This window comes from Ornithorhynchus anatinus, chromosome X2, assembly GCF_004115215.2.
Source record: "Ornithorhynchus anatinus isolate Pmale09 chromosome X2, mOrnAna1.pri.v4, whole genome shotgun sequence".
Classification (NCBI taxonomy): Eukaryota; Metazoa; Chordata; class Mammalia; order Monotremata; family Ornithorhynchidae; genus Ornithorhynchus; species Ornithorhynchus anatinus.
The window spans coordinates 2,343,853-2,359,532 of NC_041750.1; the positions used below are offsets into that span (position 1 = coordinate 2,343,853).

Below are 15,680 nucleotides of genomic sequence, written 5' to 3' on the forward strand. Positions count from 1 at the left end.
TTTTGTCTCCGTTGAACTCTCCCAACTTGCATAGTTGTTTGTTCTGCGCACCATAGATGCTTAATCAGTATGATTGATTGATTGATACTCAGCAAAAGGAACTCAAGGTCTGAATGCAGGGGCGATTGAGAATCCCGCTTCCTATACTGTTTTGAAATTGGATAAATAAATCCTACTGATTGATTGATCGAAAGTTCTCTGCCCGGAGCAGAGGGCGCAGCTCGTGGCCCAAAGGGTCTGGGTCCAAAATGACCTTTTGCCTTGTGAGTTGTCAACGTGTAGAAAAGTGGATCAATCAGGGCAGTAAACAGCCTCGTTGTCTTAATGTCGGTACATTTGCGGAGCCCAGCTGCGCTTTCCCGTCGAAGACCCAGAAGCGGGAGGGCACCCCGTGGTTCGTGGTTTGCAGGGCGGCTGCTGGTGGGATTGTCGCCCCCACAGTTCCCTTGCCACACTACTGTGGGCGACCCAGGACCCTCCCCCTGCTCGCCTTCAGCCGCCTTGCCCCTGAGTGTGGCCCCTGCTGGGGTCTGCGGCCCCTGCGCCTGTGGCGGGAGAGGTCCTGGGAGCCTTTCGGCGACTTGCAAAACCGGAGGAAAGGGAAAGCCCGACAGCCTCCAAGCCGGAGTCTCCCAAGAAAGGGAGGTGGAACAGGGATTTCTGCAAGCCTAAAGCTGGGAATCCGCCACTTGTCTGCCATGTGACCTCAGTGCAGTCACTTCATTTCTCTGGGCCACAGTTCCCTCACCTGTAAAATGGGGATGAAGACTGCGGCCTTTGTGGGACAGGAACTGTGTCCAACCTGATTAGTTGTATTTACCCCAGTGCTTAGTCCAGGGTCTGGCACAAATTTAGCACTTAACAAATACCATAAAAAACAAAACCAAAAAAGTCCATGTGCCTCAGTTTCCTCGTTTGTAAAATGGTGATTAAGACCGTGAACTCCATGTGGATCAGGGACTCTGTCCAACCTGGTTACCCTGTATCTATTCCCATGCTTAGTACAGTGCCTGGCATATAGTAAACACTTAACAAATACCGGCAGTGGGGGGGAGTTTAAAAACCCAACACGAGCAGGGACGAGACCCCGGATCGTCCACCTCTAACCAGACCGGGCTCATTTTCTCTAAAGGTCCCGGGAGCATAAGGAAGCCGGTGCTCCCGGAAGCTGGGGCCGAGGAGCTCCCCTCCTGGATCGTCAGCCCCGTTGGCCTCGCGGTTCGATCGTATCTCAATCGATGGTATTTATTGAGCACTCGCTGTGTGCAGAGCACTAGACTAAACGCTCAGGAGAGGACAGTACAGCAGGGTTGGTGGACACGGTCCCTGCCCACAGTGAGCTCATGGTCTAGAGGCGAAGCGATTTGTGAGTGAGTGGCTTCCAGGGTCACAAAACCAAAGGAAAGCAAAAGAGAAAACCGACCTCCTAATTGTGTTTTATTTGCCAAAGGAACCATGCCTAAGGGTGTCCCTTATTGCTTCAGCTTTAATTGGTGTTATATCACAGCTCCATAGATCAGAATGAATAGCATCTTGACCTTCTTCCTCTCAGTTTGCCCCATTTTCATGGTAATGGCGGGGGGGGGGGGGGGGGGGGGGGGCTTGGCCCTGAGGCCGGGTCGAGGGGCAGCCGCTTTTGCCCGGTCCACGTTCTCCAGCCCTCCACACCGTACCCGGTGCCTATGCAGAACCGGGCCCTTCTTCTGCCCCTCCCTCACCCCACCCACAGCATACAGTGCCCCCACCTTCCGACCCGAACTGGGGCCCCGCAGGGAGCTCTGGAGGAGCAGGAGAAATGTGGCCCCTTCCCCCGTCTTCTTTTTTCTCTCCCTTTTTCTTTCTCCCTTCTTCTCATAGACAACTACAAAGCGGAGCGGAGGGGTGGGGCCAAGGGGAGGAAGTTTTCTGGAAGTTTTCTAACTTGAGGGGCGGGTGTACTTGTGTGTTTGTGTATGCCTGTCTGGTAACTTCCTAGCCTGGGGCAGGTGAGTGGGGGAGAGAGAGTGGGAGAGGGAGAGGGAGATTGAGGCTGAACCCGAACTGCTCCCGGGGTGGTAGATTGAGAATCTGCCCCTGTGCTGACCTGCCCCGAGCCCCCGGCGAGGTGAGGGGCCAATGACTCACCCGCCACGGCAGAGCCCTCAGAGCTCTTGCTTTCTTTGGCATTTCCACCCCGGCCCCGTGACCTTTTATGGTTTTCCGGGGGTTGGGGGAGAGTAAGGGGAGGGTGACCGGATCTCCCTTTTTTATAGCCGTAGAGGCCTTGGTCCAATCGGGAAACTCGGAGCGTCAAACGCCCCTTCACCTGCTGGGGTTCAGTGCCTCTTCGCTGAATATTTTGTTGACTCTACCGCCCTTCAAAGGCTCTGCTGCTCTAACTCCAGTGCCTTTTTACCCATCAGAACAACGAATTTCTCCCTACCCAACAAGGCCGGAATTCTCCGGACGGTGGTTTGCCAGAAAGGATCTGGAATTCACCTTACCGCCGTCAGGGCTGTCGGGATTGAGTTTCGCACCCTTATGAGAAGGCTGCTTGTTTGCTTTCACCGTAGATCCTCGCGCCCCCCCCCCAACATTGTGCAGGTGGCACCCCTGGGAGTGGGGCCGGGGGAGGGGGCGGTTGGCAGCGGGTGGCATCTCTTGCAGGCTGTCGGTAGACGAATGGCTTTGGAGAGCCATGCCAACGTACCCCGCCTGCCATCTGGACCCCAGGGTTGAGTCAGCACCACCTCCGCTCTCAGGAATGCGAGGTGTTGCCCGGGCCTCCTCCGGGCACTCCCTCCTTCCCCTCCGCACCCTCTGCACCATACCTTCAGGCCAAACTCGACTCCAAACAAAGTTAATTTGGAAGTCTTGCCCCTTTCCGTGACTTGTGCCCGCAGGGCAAAGACAAATTCCAAGACTATCGGGGAATAGGAGTGGTAATTTTAGTAATAGTAGTTGTAATGGAATTTTATCCAGCGCCTGCTATCGGTCGAACACTAATCCAGCACTTAGAACATTGCTTTGCACATAGTAAGCGCTTAACAAATGCCATCCTTATTATTAATAAAGCTGAGTTCCAATCCCTGCTCTACTGCTTGTCTCCTAGTGGGCAAGTCACTTAACTTCCCTATGCCTCAGTTACCTCATCTGTCAAATGGGGGGATTAAGACTGTGAGCCCCATGTGGGACGGGGACTGTGGTACAACACGATTAGCTTGTGTCAACTCCGCCACTTAATACAGTGCCGGGCACATAGTAAGCACTTAAACAGATACCTTAAAAAAAGCGGGGGTGAATGTAAACCAGCTGAATTCATTCAGACGGGACCTGTGCCCCTCACAAAGGCTGACAGTCTCTGTGGGGGAGGATATTTGGGGGAAGGAAAGGAAGCAGGAGACTCGAGAAAACAAGATTCTTAGGAAAGGCCCCCCCCCCCCCCCCCATAGTCAGTGTCACTCATGCACTCAATCAATCAGTGGTATTTATTGAGTGCAGAGCACCCTGCTGGGATCATGATCATAGGCCTTCTGGATTCCCCTGGACGCTGGGTGGATTCCTTGGTCTGGATTGCCGGAGGAGCGTAGGTTGTGCGTTTGGCGGCTTGCGGTGGGTCGGAGGGATGGGGACGCGCTCTTGAAATCTAGGAGAAGTTTGTGAGTGAAGAATTGCCTCAAGGCCAGAGACAATGGAAGCAAGGATAGTCCCGTCACCTAATTTGCTCTTGCTCTTTAGAAGAGCAAATCCTTTCTCTCAACATTCTAGGTAGATGCTTTCTCCCAATCCGAAGCGGCAGAAAAACTCGGCCCTGCCCAGGCGGGAACTTTCAAGCCAACGAGGCAGAAGGAGTGACTCACTGGGCTCCTAACAGCGTGCAGATATTTGTGGTGGTTCCCCGGGTGTTCCCTGTCCAGCCTCGCCGCCAGACGGGCAGCCCAGTGTGGCCCACGGGCAGCACGCTCTGCACATCACATGCAGGGTAAGCCCGGTGGGTTCCCCCAGCGCCATGTGTTCCTGGAACACTGGGAGGCCGGCTTGGGGTGTGGAGAGAGTGTATGTGTATGCATATATTTAGGACTTTGAAAGCCTTTCCGTATCTCAGTAGGGTAGCTTTTCAGCCCCTCCGTCAGCAATCTTTGTACTCGCCCAAGGGCCAGCTTGCTGTAGGAAGTGGAAGTTAGGCCCTGAGTGGGGTTTTCCCCAGACTCTGTCCCAGAGGGCTCGGGTAGGCAAGGGAGGGAAATGTCCAGGGGTCGGCTCCCACAGGACAAGCTCCCTGGGCTCCTCGCCTTTCCTGCTTGCGGCCTGCTGCCCTCCGCCCTCCGTGCTGGGTGTGGGCGGCAGGTAGATGTGGCCCAGATGTCAGGGACGTCAGGGACCCAGAGCAGGATGGAGGCGGCAGAGGTGACGTCGGTCCAGCGGTCTGTCTGCCGTCTCCTGGTGGAAAATGGGGTTTGCAGCTTTCAGCCTCTTCCTCTCCTCCAACCGGGGCAAGGGATGAGGAGTGGCTCGACTTCCGATGAGTCGTGCTCACACCCGCTGCTTGGTGGGTGGCCCCAGGGTGTGCTTTGACAGCATGGGACTACAAGACCAGCAGCCAGAAAACACCCTCTCCCTCTATACACACACACTCACTCACTCTCCCCACCCCCCACCCCCAAGGATATGCGGAAAGAGTGACAGGATGCTTTCAAGAATTTATGGTAATGTCTGTCTCCCCCTCTGGGCTGTAAGCTCATCGTAGGCAGGGAATGTGTCTACCAACTGTGTTATATTGTACCCTCTGCAGCGTGCAGCGTGCAGCGAAGCAGCGTGGCGCAGTGGAAAGAGCACGGGCTTTGGAGTCAGGGCTCATGAGTTCGAATCCCAGCTCTGCCACTTGTCAGCTGTGTGACTGTGGGCAAGTCACTTAACTTCTCTGTGCCTCAGTTCCCTCATCTGTAAAATGGGGATTAAGACTGTGAGCCCCACGTTGGGACAACCTGATTCCCCTGTGTCTACCCCAGCGCTTAGAACAGTGCTCTGCACATAGTAAGCGCTTAACAAATACCAACATTATTATGATTGATTGATTGATTGATCACAGCCCCAGGCTCCTGGCAGAGAGAACTTTACGATCAAAGGAAAGGCAGATTCATCTTCATCAGGGTTTTCCCCTCCTGGATTTTCTCTCATCCCTGTGCCACGTTACCACCAGCGTTACCAGACTGCTGGGGTTCGCGGGGGTGGGGGCTGGCAGCCCCCCAAAAAATGTCTCACGGCCCGTTGGGTACTTGACAGAAGGAGTTGGAAGTGAGTTCCTCCCTCTGCCTTCGCCTTCAGCAGAGTGAGGCCTTCTGTGGCTGGGTCGGATTCCGCCCTCCACTGGCTCCCTCTGCTGCGGCTGCTGCTCCTCCTCCTCCTCAGATTTCGACTGCGATCATCCCTCTGCAGCCATTGCAAAGCCTTGGGCCAAGCTAGCTAGGATTCAGCTCCTATTTCCCACTACCTTCTCGTCCTCTTCCTCTCCACTACTCAAACCCAACCCTGTGGCCGCCCCCTTTCCACTCTGTCAATGAGTAGTATTTATTGAGCGCTAACTGTGTGCAGAGTACTCTACTAGGAGCTTGGGAGAGTATAGCGTAACAAGAGTCTCCTGCTCACAAGCTTATAGTCCCGAGGACGGTACTAAGTCCTAGTCTGTACTAAGGCTAGTCTGCACCAAATCCCCGGCTCAACAGTTGTCCCTTTCTGCAACAAAGCGTGGCTTCTGGTTAGTTATGGTCTTCATCAGGTGCTTACTGTGAAGCAAGGCAAACACTGGGGTGGACACAAAATCAGATTAGACACTATCCCTGCCCTATTTCCAGGCTCACAGACAAGGAAGGAGGAAGGGCTGGGATCTTGTCCCTGTTTTACAGACATGGGAGCCCAGAGAGGTTAAGGGACTTGCCTGTGGTCACCCAGCAAGCCAGGGGCAGAGCTGGGATGAGAACGTAAACCTCCTGACCCCCGCGTTGGTTCTTTCCACTAGGGCTTGCTTCTTCCTCAGGTTGTTCCCTGCCCTCTTAGGAGCGACAGATGGGCACAGGGCAGTCTTGCCCTCATGGCTGTCACTTGGACACCAGAGATCTGCTTAAGTGTCCCCAGCATGGTCAGCGGGCCCACCCAGGCCTTCCCGGCTCATGAGGGGCTCAGTTTGGGTATTTTACCGTCGCTTATGCCGAAGGAGTGAAGGAATAAGAGAACTCTCTCGAGCTCTTGATTTCGAAAGCTTCAGGGGCAAAGAGCGACTCGTTCGCCTTTGCTGCTGAGAAAAACCAGGTCGTTTCACTGAGGGGGAGCATCCCAATTTGGAGGGGCTGGGGTCTGTCACCGCCTCAGAGAGCCAGAATGGTAGGAGGCTGAGGTTGGAGGGGAGGGGGGCATCAGAGCATGGGCCCGGGCACCCAGTGCCACCTCCATTGGTCTCTCTGGTCCCCCCGGCTCATTGGGTGCTCCCTACAACCTCCAAGCAAGGCAGGACCGGAGAAGTGGTAACTTTAGAGAGAGACAGAAGTCCTAGCAAGAGAAGGAAAGGGCCCATGTCACAAGACGGGTTACATCAGGGGTTTCTATTTAAGAGATTGTGTCATAGCAGAAGGGTTTTAGGGATTCCAACCTCTTCCTCCATGAGAGGATTCCGGTCGTGAGAATGAAATACCAGCCCCCTACAGGCTGGCTCTTGGAAAAGGGAAACGCCGGCCCATGAGTCACAGCGTGAAGAATGCCCATTTTCCTCCGGCTCACATGGAGCCCCCCGCGGGAAACGTCTCGGTGTTTCATGTCGGGACGAGGTCCCCCAGACCTTCCCCCCCAAAGGCCGCACCAGTGGCAGAGCAGTGGGCGAGCCGAGAATCCGGGGAGACCGGAAAACTTCCTCCAGCAAGTGGATACTACCCACACTCGGCACGCCAGAAGGGAAGGCTCATAAGATAGGGATTTTCCCTGGATCCTCTGAGCGCGGCCCTGAGCCTGGGTCCCGCTCTCAGAATCCTCTGGGGTCACTCTCCCTCTTTCACGCACAAGGTCCTGGATGCTGTATGAATGGTGTGTCGTCATTTTGGGGGGAGGAAGAATTTCTCCTCCGCTGGCCTGATAAAGCGTGTAGGTAACTCTGCAAATCAGGCCAAGCCTGTGGTCAGCTTGTGGAGAATTCTCCCCGGAGTTCGAGAGCAGGATCTGAGTGGGAGGCTTTTCTCCGACCACCGAGCGTGACACGGAGGGTTTGCGGACAAGGACGGGTGGCTCCTCGGACGTACATGAAGCAGGCAGGGACAGACTGGTTCGGTTAAGGGAGCCTGATCGGAGCCCCAGTAGGGTCTTCCCAACACCCTAGTTGAACCCCCAGAAAACGGGGCAGCCACCTCTCCTCGAAACCGAGTGCCCTTGAATGACACAAGCGAGCCCAGAGCGGGAGGGGGCTGGGAGGCGCGTGGGCTAGCCGGGAAGGGGTGACAGCAAGGTCATTGCATAGTTCTTGGGAGGCAGTTCTTGAGTTTGGGTGCAAAAGTGTGGGGTCTCGGAAGTTTTGTTGGGGGGTGATGATGGACACTTGGGGTGGGTGTGACCTGCTTTATAATGAAAACCTTCCAGGAAGTCAGGAGCCGTGGTGTGGGGAATCCAGCACCCCGGGACAAGGGCACAGAGCTCTCACTGCTGATGAGCCCCGGGTTGGAGGCGTCTGTGGCAACGTCAGGGAATGCCGTCCGGACACCCTCCAGGGATACACTTGGCCCTTCCGGGACACATGGTTGTCCCGCACCAATCGGTGATTTTTGCTGAGCGCTTACTTTGTGCAGAGCACTGTACCAAGCCATTGGCATCCTTCTGTGGCCCGGAACGCCCTCCCTCAAATCCACAGACACTTATTCTCGCTATCCTTAAAGAAGACACATCTCTTCCAAGAGGCCTGCCCTGACTAAACCCCCCTTTCCTCTTCTCTCACTCCCTTCTCTGTTGCACTGACTTACTCCCTTTGTTCTTCCTCCCACAAGCCCCGCACCACATATGTACAGGTCTGTAATTTATTTATATTGGTGTCTGTCTCCCCACCTCTCGACTGTAAGCTGGTTGTGGGCGGGCAATGTGTCAATTGTTATATCAAACTCTCCCAAATGCTTAGTACAGTGCTCTGCATATAGTAAGCAGCATGGTGTAGAGGATAGAGCATGGGCCTGGGCGTCAGAAGGACTTGGCCACTTGTCTGCCGTGTGACCTTGGGGATGTCACTTCACTGGGCCTCAGTTTCCTCCTCTGTAAAATGGGTATTGAGACTGTGATCCCCACATGGGACAAGGACTGTGTCCAACTCGATTTGCTTGTGTCCGCCCCAGCCCTTAGTATATTGCTTGGCATAAAGTAAGCGCTTAACAAATATCATTATTATTATTATTACTACTACAGTGCCTGGCACATACTAGGTGTTTAGCAAATGCCATTAACGTTATTATTAATAGTAATAGTAAACATTCAATAAATACAACTGAATGAGTGAATTCCTGCAGCTGCAGGTTTCGGGAGGCGACTTTAGACAGCCTGCGCCCGCCTGATCCCAGCACTCGAGGCTGGAAGCAAGGCTCCCCGACCCCCAGGCACTCGGCGTGTTCCCTGGCAAAGACCGCAGCGCAAGCTCTCCTTCTCACGGGGGTCAGCGGAAAGGCAGCCCCCAACTTTCAGCCGCTCCCCAGCCTCCCCCTAAACGGGACCTGAGACTCAAAATGCAGAACTGTGGATCCCGCTGGGTTCAGCGTGAGTTCCGGCCGTGGTTTTCCTTCGGGGCTTGTCAGGGGAGGGATGTGAGGGGGCAGCCTCCAGGCCTCTTGTTTAGGAGTTTCTGGGAACTGCACGAGGCATACGGCACAGCCCCTTGCTCTCCCGCTTCCGCTGTCGTGGGAGGTACTCGCAGCTAGGAGAGTCAGGAAATCAGTCAATTGATTTATCCTGTATTTATCCTTACTGGTGACTCTGTTGGGTGCAGGGAAAAGAGGTGAAGGACATCCAGGTGGCTGATGTTAGCCCTCCCCCACCCCGTGGCGGTGGGGGTCTGTGTTAATGGCCCATGTGGAAGTGAATAGCCTGAACTAGTGACCAAAGAGAAGGACGCCATGCCCTAATTTTCCCCCAGAAACCAGTCTCCCACTGGCATTGAGCTGGGCATTAGGCACTGTACTGTTTTGCAGGGCAGCATTCACTCTTTCTCCTCTCCTGGTCCACCTCTAATAATAAAAGCGGCATTTGGTAAGCACTTAACCGTGTGCCAAGAACTGGACTAAGCACTTGGGGAGATGCAAGATAATCAGATTGAACCGTCCCTGCCTCACACGGGACTCACAGTGGAAGTGTGAGAGGGAACAGATAAAGAATCCCCATTTTACAGATGGGGGAAGCTGAGGCAGAGGCCAGATAAGTGACTTGTCGGCTCCATCTGGTGAAGTGTCCCCAAAGCACCCGGGCCCCATGGGGCAGCGAGGCTGGCTGGACCACTGCTCCCGTCTCCGCGCGCCACCCCGGACGTAGATTCCTCAGTGATGTGTCAGGAGTCGCCAGGGCCCCTCTTCCTCCTTACTCAGAAGCAAAGTCTAAGGGTTGTTGTTTATCTGTGCCTGGCTCACAGAGGAAGTTTAATTTCCCTCTCAGCCCGATAACCGCACCGATAGGTTTGTCCAACATTCAGTAGTACCGGGTAGTTAGGTGAAATTCCCTAGCAACGGCAACAACAAACGGGCCGGTCCAACAACCCCGCCGGCGAGAGGTGCCCGAGGAGGCTGCCTGGGCACCGGTGACATCACCATCTACGCTCCGGAGCCGGTGGGGGGAGGGAACCCCTCAGTACGGAGTGGACGGGATCAACGAGGTTTATACTGGAAGGCCTGTTCGCATGGGCCGGGGGGAGGGGTCGGTTGGGGAATGTTGCACAGAGGAGGGCAGCGTCGTATGCTTTGGGTGGGATGTGTTCTCGGGGCTATTCCGCCGGTTTTAGGTGATTTGGGAACGGGGCCCCAGCCTGCCCGTCGTTTCCGCTCAGGTCTGTCCGGTGCCATGTAAGCGGGTGCCGGACCGTGGGCGTTGGTCCGGGCTGGGTCCCCGAGAGTTGTCAGCGTCTCATTTGGGCTCGTGGAGCAGCAGGGCTAGTCGGGGGAGCCCCAGATTTGGAGGTGGGAGATGTGGACCCGGGGGGCTGTGGAGAGAAGCCGACAGCGGTGACGCTGGGCATGGATATCGGGGCAGGGGGGCCCAGGAGGCAGTGGGTGGAGGACGGATGGGGAAACCTTGACCTGTGTGTATAGCGGGTCTGGGAGAGTGTACTGTTAGATGCTGTTATCCTTTGTGTTGGGGGGCTGGGGTTTGAGAGGGGGTGGGATGGGGGTGCTGGGCTGGAGCTGGGTCCTGGTCACTGTCATGGGGTGATTCAAACCTAGCTAAAGAGAAGAACGGAGGGGTGAGAGAGGTGTTTCAGTTCTCGGCAGGGAAGGGGCTGGTCCCCACTGTTGGGGTGAGAGAGGCGACCAGCTCGCTCGCACACGGGTCGCCGTCCCAGAGAACCGTGGGCCAATAGATACCATTCTTTGGAATGCCCAGACGGGGCCCGACCCCTCCCCACCGGCCGTCTTGGGCAGAATCGATCCCGGGCTACGTTCCCACCGGCGTCTGGCCCAGACCCTGGAAATCCTCGGAGAGGAGACGGTCTGCTGTGGGTTAGAAGCTCCGTCCAGGAATTTCCTGCCCCTGGTCTGTCGGCTGCAACCTCGGAGCTTTGAGACGTTTGGTTTTCGAATCTGCTTCCCTTTGGGGAGAAGCCAGCCGTCTGGCCTCCAAACAGCTCCCGTTGGCTTCCGGTACCGACGGGGGTGACCGGGGTCCAGGAGCCTCCCCTCCCTGGCCGGGGTGGCTGGCTCCGGGGCCCCTGGCGCTCATTAAAGCGGTCTAGACCGCTGAAAAATCCCTCCCCTGGCCGGCTGGGAGCCTGCACCGGGTGGGTCAGGTCAGGCCAGGCAAGCCGTCCTGCTTCCGGGACTTTGTGGAGTGAGTGCTTCCCCTCGAAGGTGGACGGGGATCGTGCCTGCCACCTCTAGTGTATCGTCCTTTCCCAGGCACTTAGCACAGAGTTCCGCCCACAGTAAAGGCTCAGTACCACCCAACGGTTGAGGGCGGGGAGGCGTTTGCTGGAGTCCTTCTGGGCAATGGGGGGCGGAGGCCGGAGTCCCGGGGAGGGGAGCTGCTCCCACCCCCTTTCGCCCCTCAGATCTCCCCACTTCCCAGGCAGACTTGCCCTGCCCACACCTCCTCACGACCTCACCTTCGCCTCTCCCTTCCAGCAGAGGAAGTCATACCTGGAACGAAGCGTGAAGGACGCCGAGGACAACATCCGGGAGATGCTGCTGGCTCGGAGGGCCCAGTAGGCGGAGGTCAGCCGGCCCCCTCCCCATCCCCGCCCCCCGTCCCGCCCCCCCGCCGCCGGCTGGCCGTGAGGGGCGACACCGGGAGCACCGGCCCGGCGGAGCAGCAGGCACCGGACGGGCGGGCGGGACCAGCCGCAGAAGCCGGCCGCCTCCGGGCTTCCCCGTGGGGGGCTCGGGCGGCCCCGCCGCCTCTGGTACCAGGCCATGGGGGGCAAAGCGGTGTCCCGCTCACCCTCGCCCCCCGGGGTAGTCCTCGCACTATGGACGTTTCGGGGTACGTTGTGGGCCCCCCCCCGAGTGACTCCTGGCTGGCAGCCGGGCCTGCCGTGGTTGGGGGAAAGGGAGGAGGGAGCCCTGGACCTAAAAGCTCAACTGTTACTACTTCGGGGGCGCTAATAAAAGGTGCCCATCCCATCCTGCTAAATCTGCTTTTTCCTCACCGTCACTGCTCCAGGGTGAGGGTGAGGGGGGCCGCGAGGTGGTGGTCGTCGGGGGCGGCTCCCTCGGCACCGGTATTCCCGCAGATTTCCCCAGCTGAGTGTCAGGCCAGCCCCGGCTTCTCTCCCGACCCCCACCAGCCTGGGTCTTCCGTCCTTCCTCTCGGCTCTCCTCCCGACTTCCACGGGCCCCCACCCAAACTCTGAGCCCCTGCCCTCCGTTCTCCCTCTCTGCCCTCCTGTTTGGGCCTTCCTTTCCCCCTCCTCCCCACCTCCGCACCCATGGCCTCGTCACGTATGCCCGGGATGGACTGAGCAACTGCTCTGAACCTGGGCCGCTCGGTTTGAGCAGAGCACTGTCCCGGGCACTGAGCGTTTGCAGAGCACTTTCAGGGGAACTACCGTGCACCGAGCTCTACTCCGGGTGCTTGGGGATAAAACATAATTCCTCCCCGACTAGAGAGAAGCAGCGTGGCCTAGAGGATAGAACATAGGCCTGGAAGTTCTAATCCCGGCCCCGCCAATTGTCTGCTGCGTGACAAGTAACTGGGCCTCGGTTACCTCATCTGTAAAATGGGGATTGAGACCGAGCCCTGTGTGTGTGTCTAACCCGATTTGCTTGTACCCACCCCCGTGCGTAGTATAGTGCCCGGCACCCGGTAAGCACTTAACAAATACTGTAATCGTTATTACTGTTGTTATTACAGTCCAGTAGAGATTACAGATTTGCTATCCTGAAGAATAGCCATAAATCGTAAATGGGTTAATAAATCAGTAGCAAGAGAACACCAACCTGGCCGCAAGGCACTCCTGTCTCCGGAGGGCAGAACGGACTCTCGGCTAGTCGGTCTGTCATTCAGTCGTATTTGTTGAGCGGTTACCGTGTGCAGAGCACTGTGCGAAGTGCTCGGGAGAGTACAATATAACGGTCACATTCCCTGCCCGCAACGAGCTTAGAGTCTACAGGGGGAGACCGACATTAATATAGAATCTACGTATGGCCAACGGGGGACAGGAGCCCAAACGCCCCAAGACAGGGGCGGGGAATTGTTTCAGCCCACGGGCCACTGACCCCATTTTGATTTTTGCCAGTGGCTGCAAGCAGTTTGGAGTCGGCTGCAAACATGCCCGGTACACACCCCGTGGGTGCGGTCACTGTAGCTGGCCTGGAGGTCACTCCACGCCCCCCACCCCCCGACCTCACTGGGGAAGACTTTCCACCATAAGAAAATGAGCGTTTAGGGCTAGGGGAAGGGCGGTGGTGGACCAGCGATGCCCTCAAGATGACACGGTCACCACGCGACAGGGCCGAGGAAGGGGGCCGCGTTGCCCAGGGTGAGTCCTCCCGGTTTGTCATCGTGCTGCCAGACGGACGGCAGGGCCCAGACGACCGGTCGGATGCACTTAGGCCACGCCCGGGATGGAGGATTTCGGGCCGAGAGGCCCCGGGGGGCAGGGCCAGTGCTCTCTGGGGGCGGGAGAGATCTCCGGCCAGGGGCTGGCATCCTGTGCGCCACACACTCCTGGCCACTCTCAAGCCACGGTAGGTGCCTTCCGTCGGTCCTACTGCCAAGCGTGCCTCCAGCGGTCACACCGGGGGCAGAACCCTCCGGAAATCCCTCCATACGTGTTTAGTTTATGATATTCAAGAAGCGCTCGCTTGGCGCCATTAGGTTATAAGTACAGAGATCGCATCTACCAATGTTCTCGTCTTGTAATAATAATAATAATGATGGCCTTTGTTAAGCCCTTCTATGTGCAAAGCACTGTTTTAAGCGCTGGGGAGGATACAAGGTGATGAGGTTGTCCCACGTGGGGCTCACAGTCTTCATCCCCATTTGACAGATGGGGACTGAGGCACAGGGAAGTGACCTGCCCAGAGTCACACAGCTGACCCCCCCCCCACCCCAAAGCGCTCAGTACAGTGCACACAGTAAGCTCTCAATAAGAAGGTAAGCGCTAAAGAACCAGATCGGAGGCCTTCTCCGGTGGGGCGGGAGGAGAGTCGGGACGTCGCTCCCATTTTACAGACGAGGTAAGAGGGACCCCAAGAGGTTAAGTAGGCCGGGACGGGGTTTCCCGAAACTGGAGTCCACTCTCCACTCCCGCCAGCCTTCCCGGCCTTTCTCCCAGCAGGAAATGGGAGAAGAGAGGCGAAGGTTGGAGAGGAGAAGGAGAGGAGAGGCCGATCCACAGCGCGGCTGCTCCCCTCAGGTGAGTCGGTGGAGGGAATAAGGAATAATGGCCCGTTCGTCGGGATTTGCTGCCACCTTGTGGCCCACGCTCAGTCGAGCGCCCCACTCCGCCCAGCTGGGCTGTTTTGTCGTGGTATTCGTTGAGCCCTTGTTGTGTTAAGCGCTGCTCTCGGCCCCGCTGGGGTCGATCCGAGATAATCGGGTTGGAAGCAGTCCCTGCCCCACACGGGCTCACAGTCCACCCGAACCCCTCTCTTGCAGTTGAGGGAACCGAGGCCCAGAGAAATAAAGTGACTCGCCCCAGGTCACGCAGCCGGCAAGCGGCTTAGTACGGTGCCTTGCACGTCGAAGGCGCTTCACAAGTACCGTAATTATTATTATTATTATTAAATGGCGGAGCCGGGGTTAGAACACAGGTCCTCCGACGCCCGCCCCCCGGCTTTCCCGCTTTCCGTCGTCTGGTGAGCGTGGCTCCAGGGGCCTGGGAAACTGGCTCTCGATCCCTGTCCTCATTGGCCCTGCACCCTCCGTAGGAGGCAGGCAAGCCTGGGACCCGACTTTAGAACCGGGGGGACCCCGAGCTGGAGCCCCGCCACCTGGGGAGAGTCGGGTAGCCTCCGTTTCCGTCTCCAGAGCTAGAGACCAGAGCCGGCGCCTCGGGGCAGCGGGCACCTCGGTGCCCCAGGACGAGACCCCCCGATCCACGGCCCAGCCTGTGGCGGGCTCCCGCCTGGCCCTCGGCATTCCACGGGGCTCTGGGTTCCCGCTGAGCCGGCACCGGGGCTGGGGGGCCAGGCCGCTGGTGTCCCTCAGGCATAGGCTCGGGGGAGGGCGGCTTCCTCTCTGAGGGCTGGGGGTGAGGCGGAGACCGGGGGCCTTACTGGAGGCAAGGCCGGCCTGCCTGTCCGCTCCCAAAGGGGATGACTTGTCTGGGGCCAGACGGTGCTCTTAGGCGGGGCGGAAGGGAGAGGAAGAAGCCGCGGCTGTCGTTACCCCGGAGATGCTTTCCAATCACGCGAACCGAGACGTCGGCGGACCCTCCGAGAGCAGGCCCTGGCCGGAAATGATAAGGCACGAACAGGTAGGAGGGCCATTTGTCACTGGCCGGCGGTGTTATCTATGGCTCAGGAGCCACCCTGGGCTGGAGAGACCAGGTGCTTGCCCAGGGAGGGAGAGAATTCCTTCAGGAGGCCTGCCACCCCATCACACCTTTTTTCAGGACTGGCCGATAATGCTGGTATTTCTAACAGCCTCCCCCACAACCGGGTAACTACGGGCGAGCACCTCCCTTCTCCCCCTCAACCTTAATGTGTTGATAGGCCTCGGTTGGAGTGCCTACTTAAATCTAGTATGAGGTGAGGGATCCATCTAGCCTAGCGACAGGACTGTAGTCCGTTAGAACAAGGCACCTTGAAATCAGATGCTACTTTGACAATTAAGACTTCAAATCTACGTAAAAAATCTTGGTTGATGTTTATCATCATTCCTATTTAATGGTGCAAATATACTGTTCGATTGCTGATTTTTTAAAAAAAGGTACACTGTCCATTAATGGAATGTTGGGAGTTTGTGAATGCATTCTATGTGATTTCCTGTGGAAAACTACACTTGCTGTAGCTTTCACTTTGGACTCTGAATGGGTTTTA

At 57.1% G+C, this 15,680-nt stretch overlaps 1 protein-coding gene across 1 annotated transcript in view; it reads left to right on the forward strand.

Annotated features, from left to right (window-relative positions):
• Positions 1 to 11,826, forward strand: part of PFDN1 (prefoldin subunit 1) — a 49,650-nt gene extending 37,824 nt beyond the window's left edge. Inside the window, exon 4 of the mRNA XM_029052444.1 lies at positions 11,319 to 11,826. Within this exon, the coding sequence (XP_028908277.1) occupies positions 11,319 to 11,402 (84 nt within the window). The 3' untranslated portion in view covers positions 11,403 to 11,826. The remainder of the gene's footprint in view (positions 1 to 11,318) is intronic.
• The last annotated feature ends 3,854 nt before the right edge of the window (positions 11,827 to 15,680 follow it).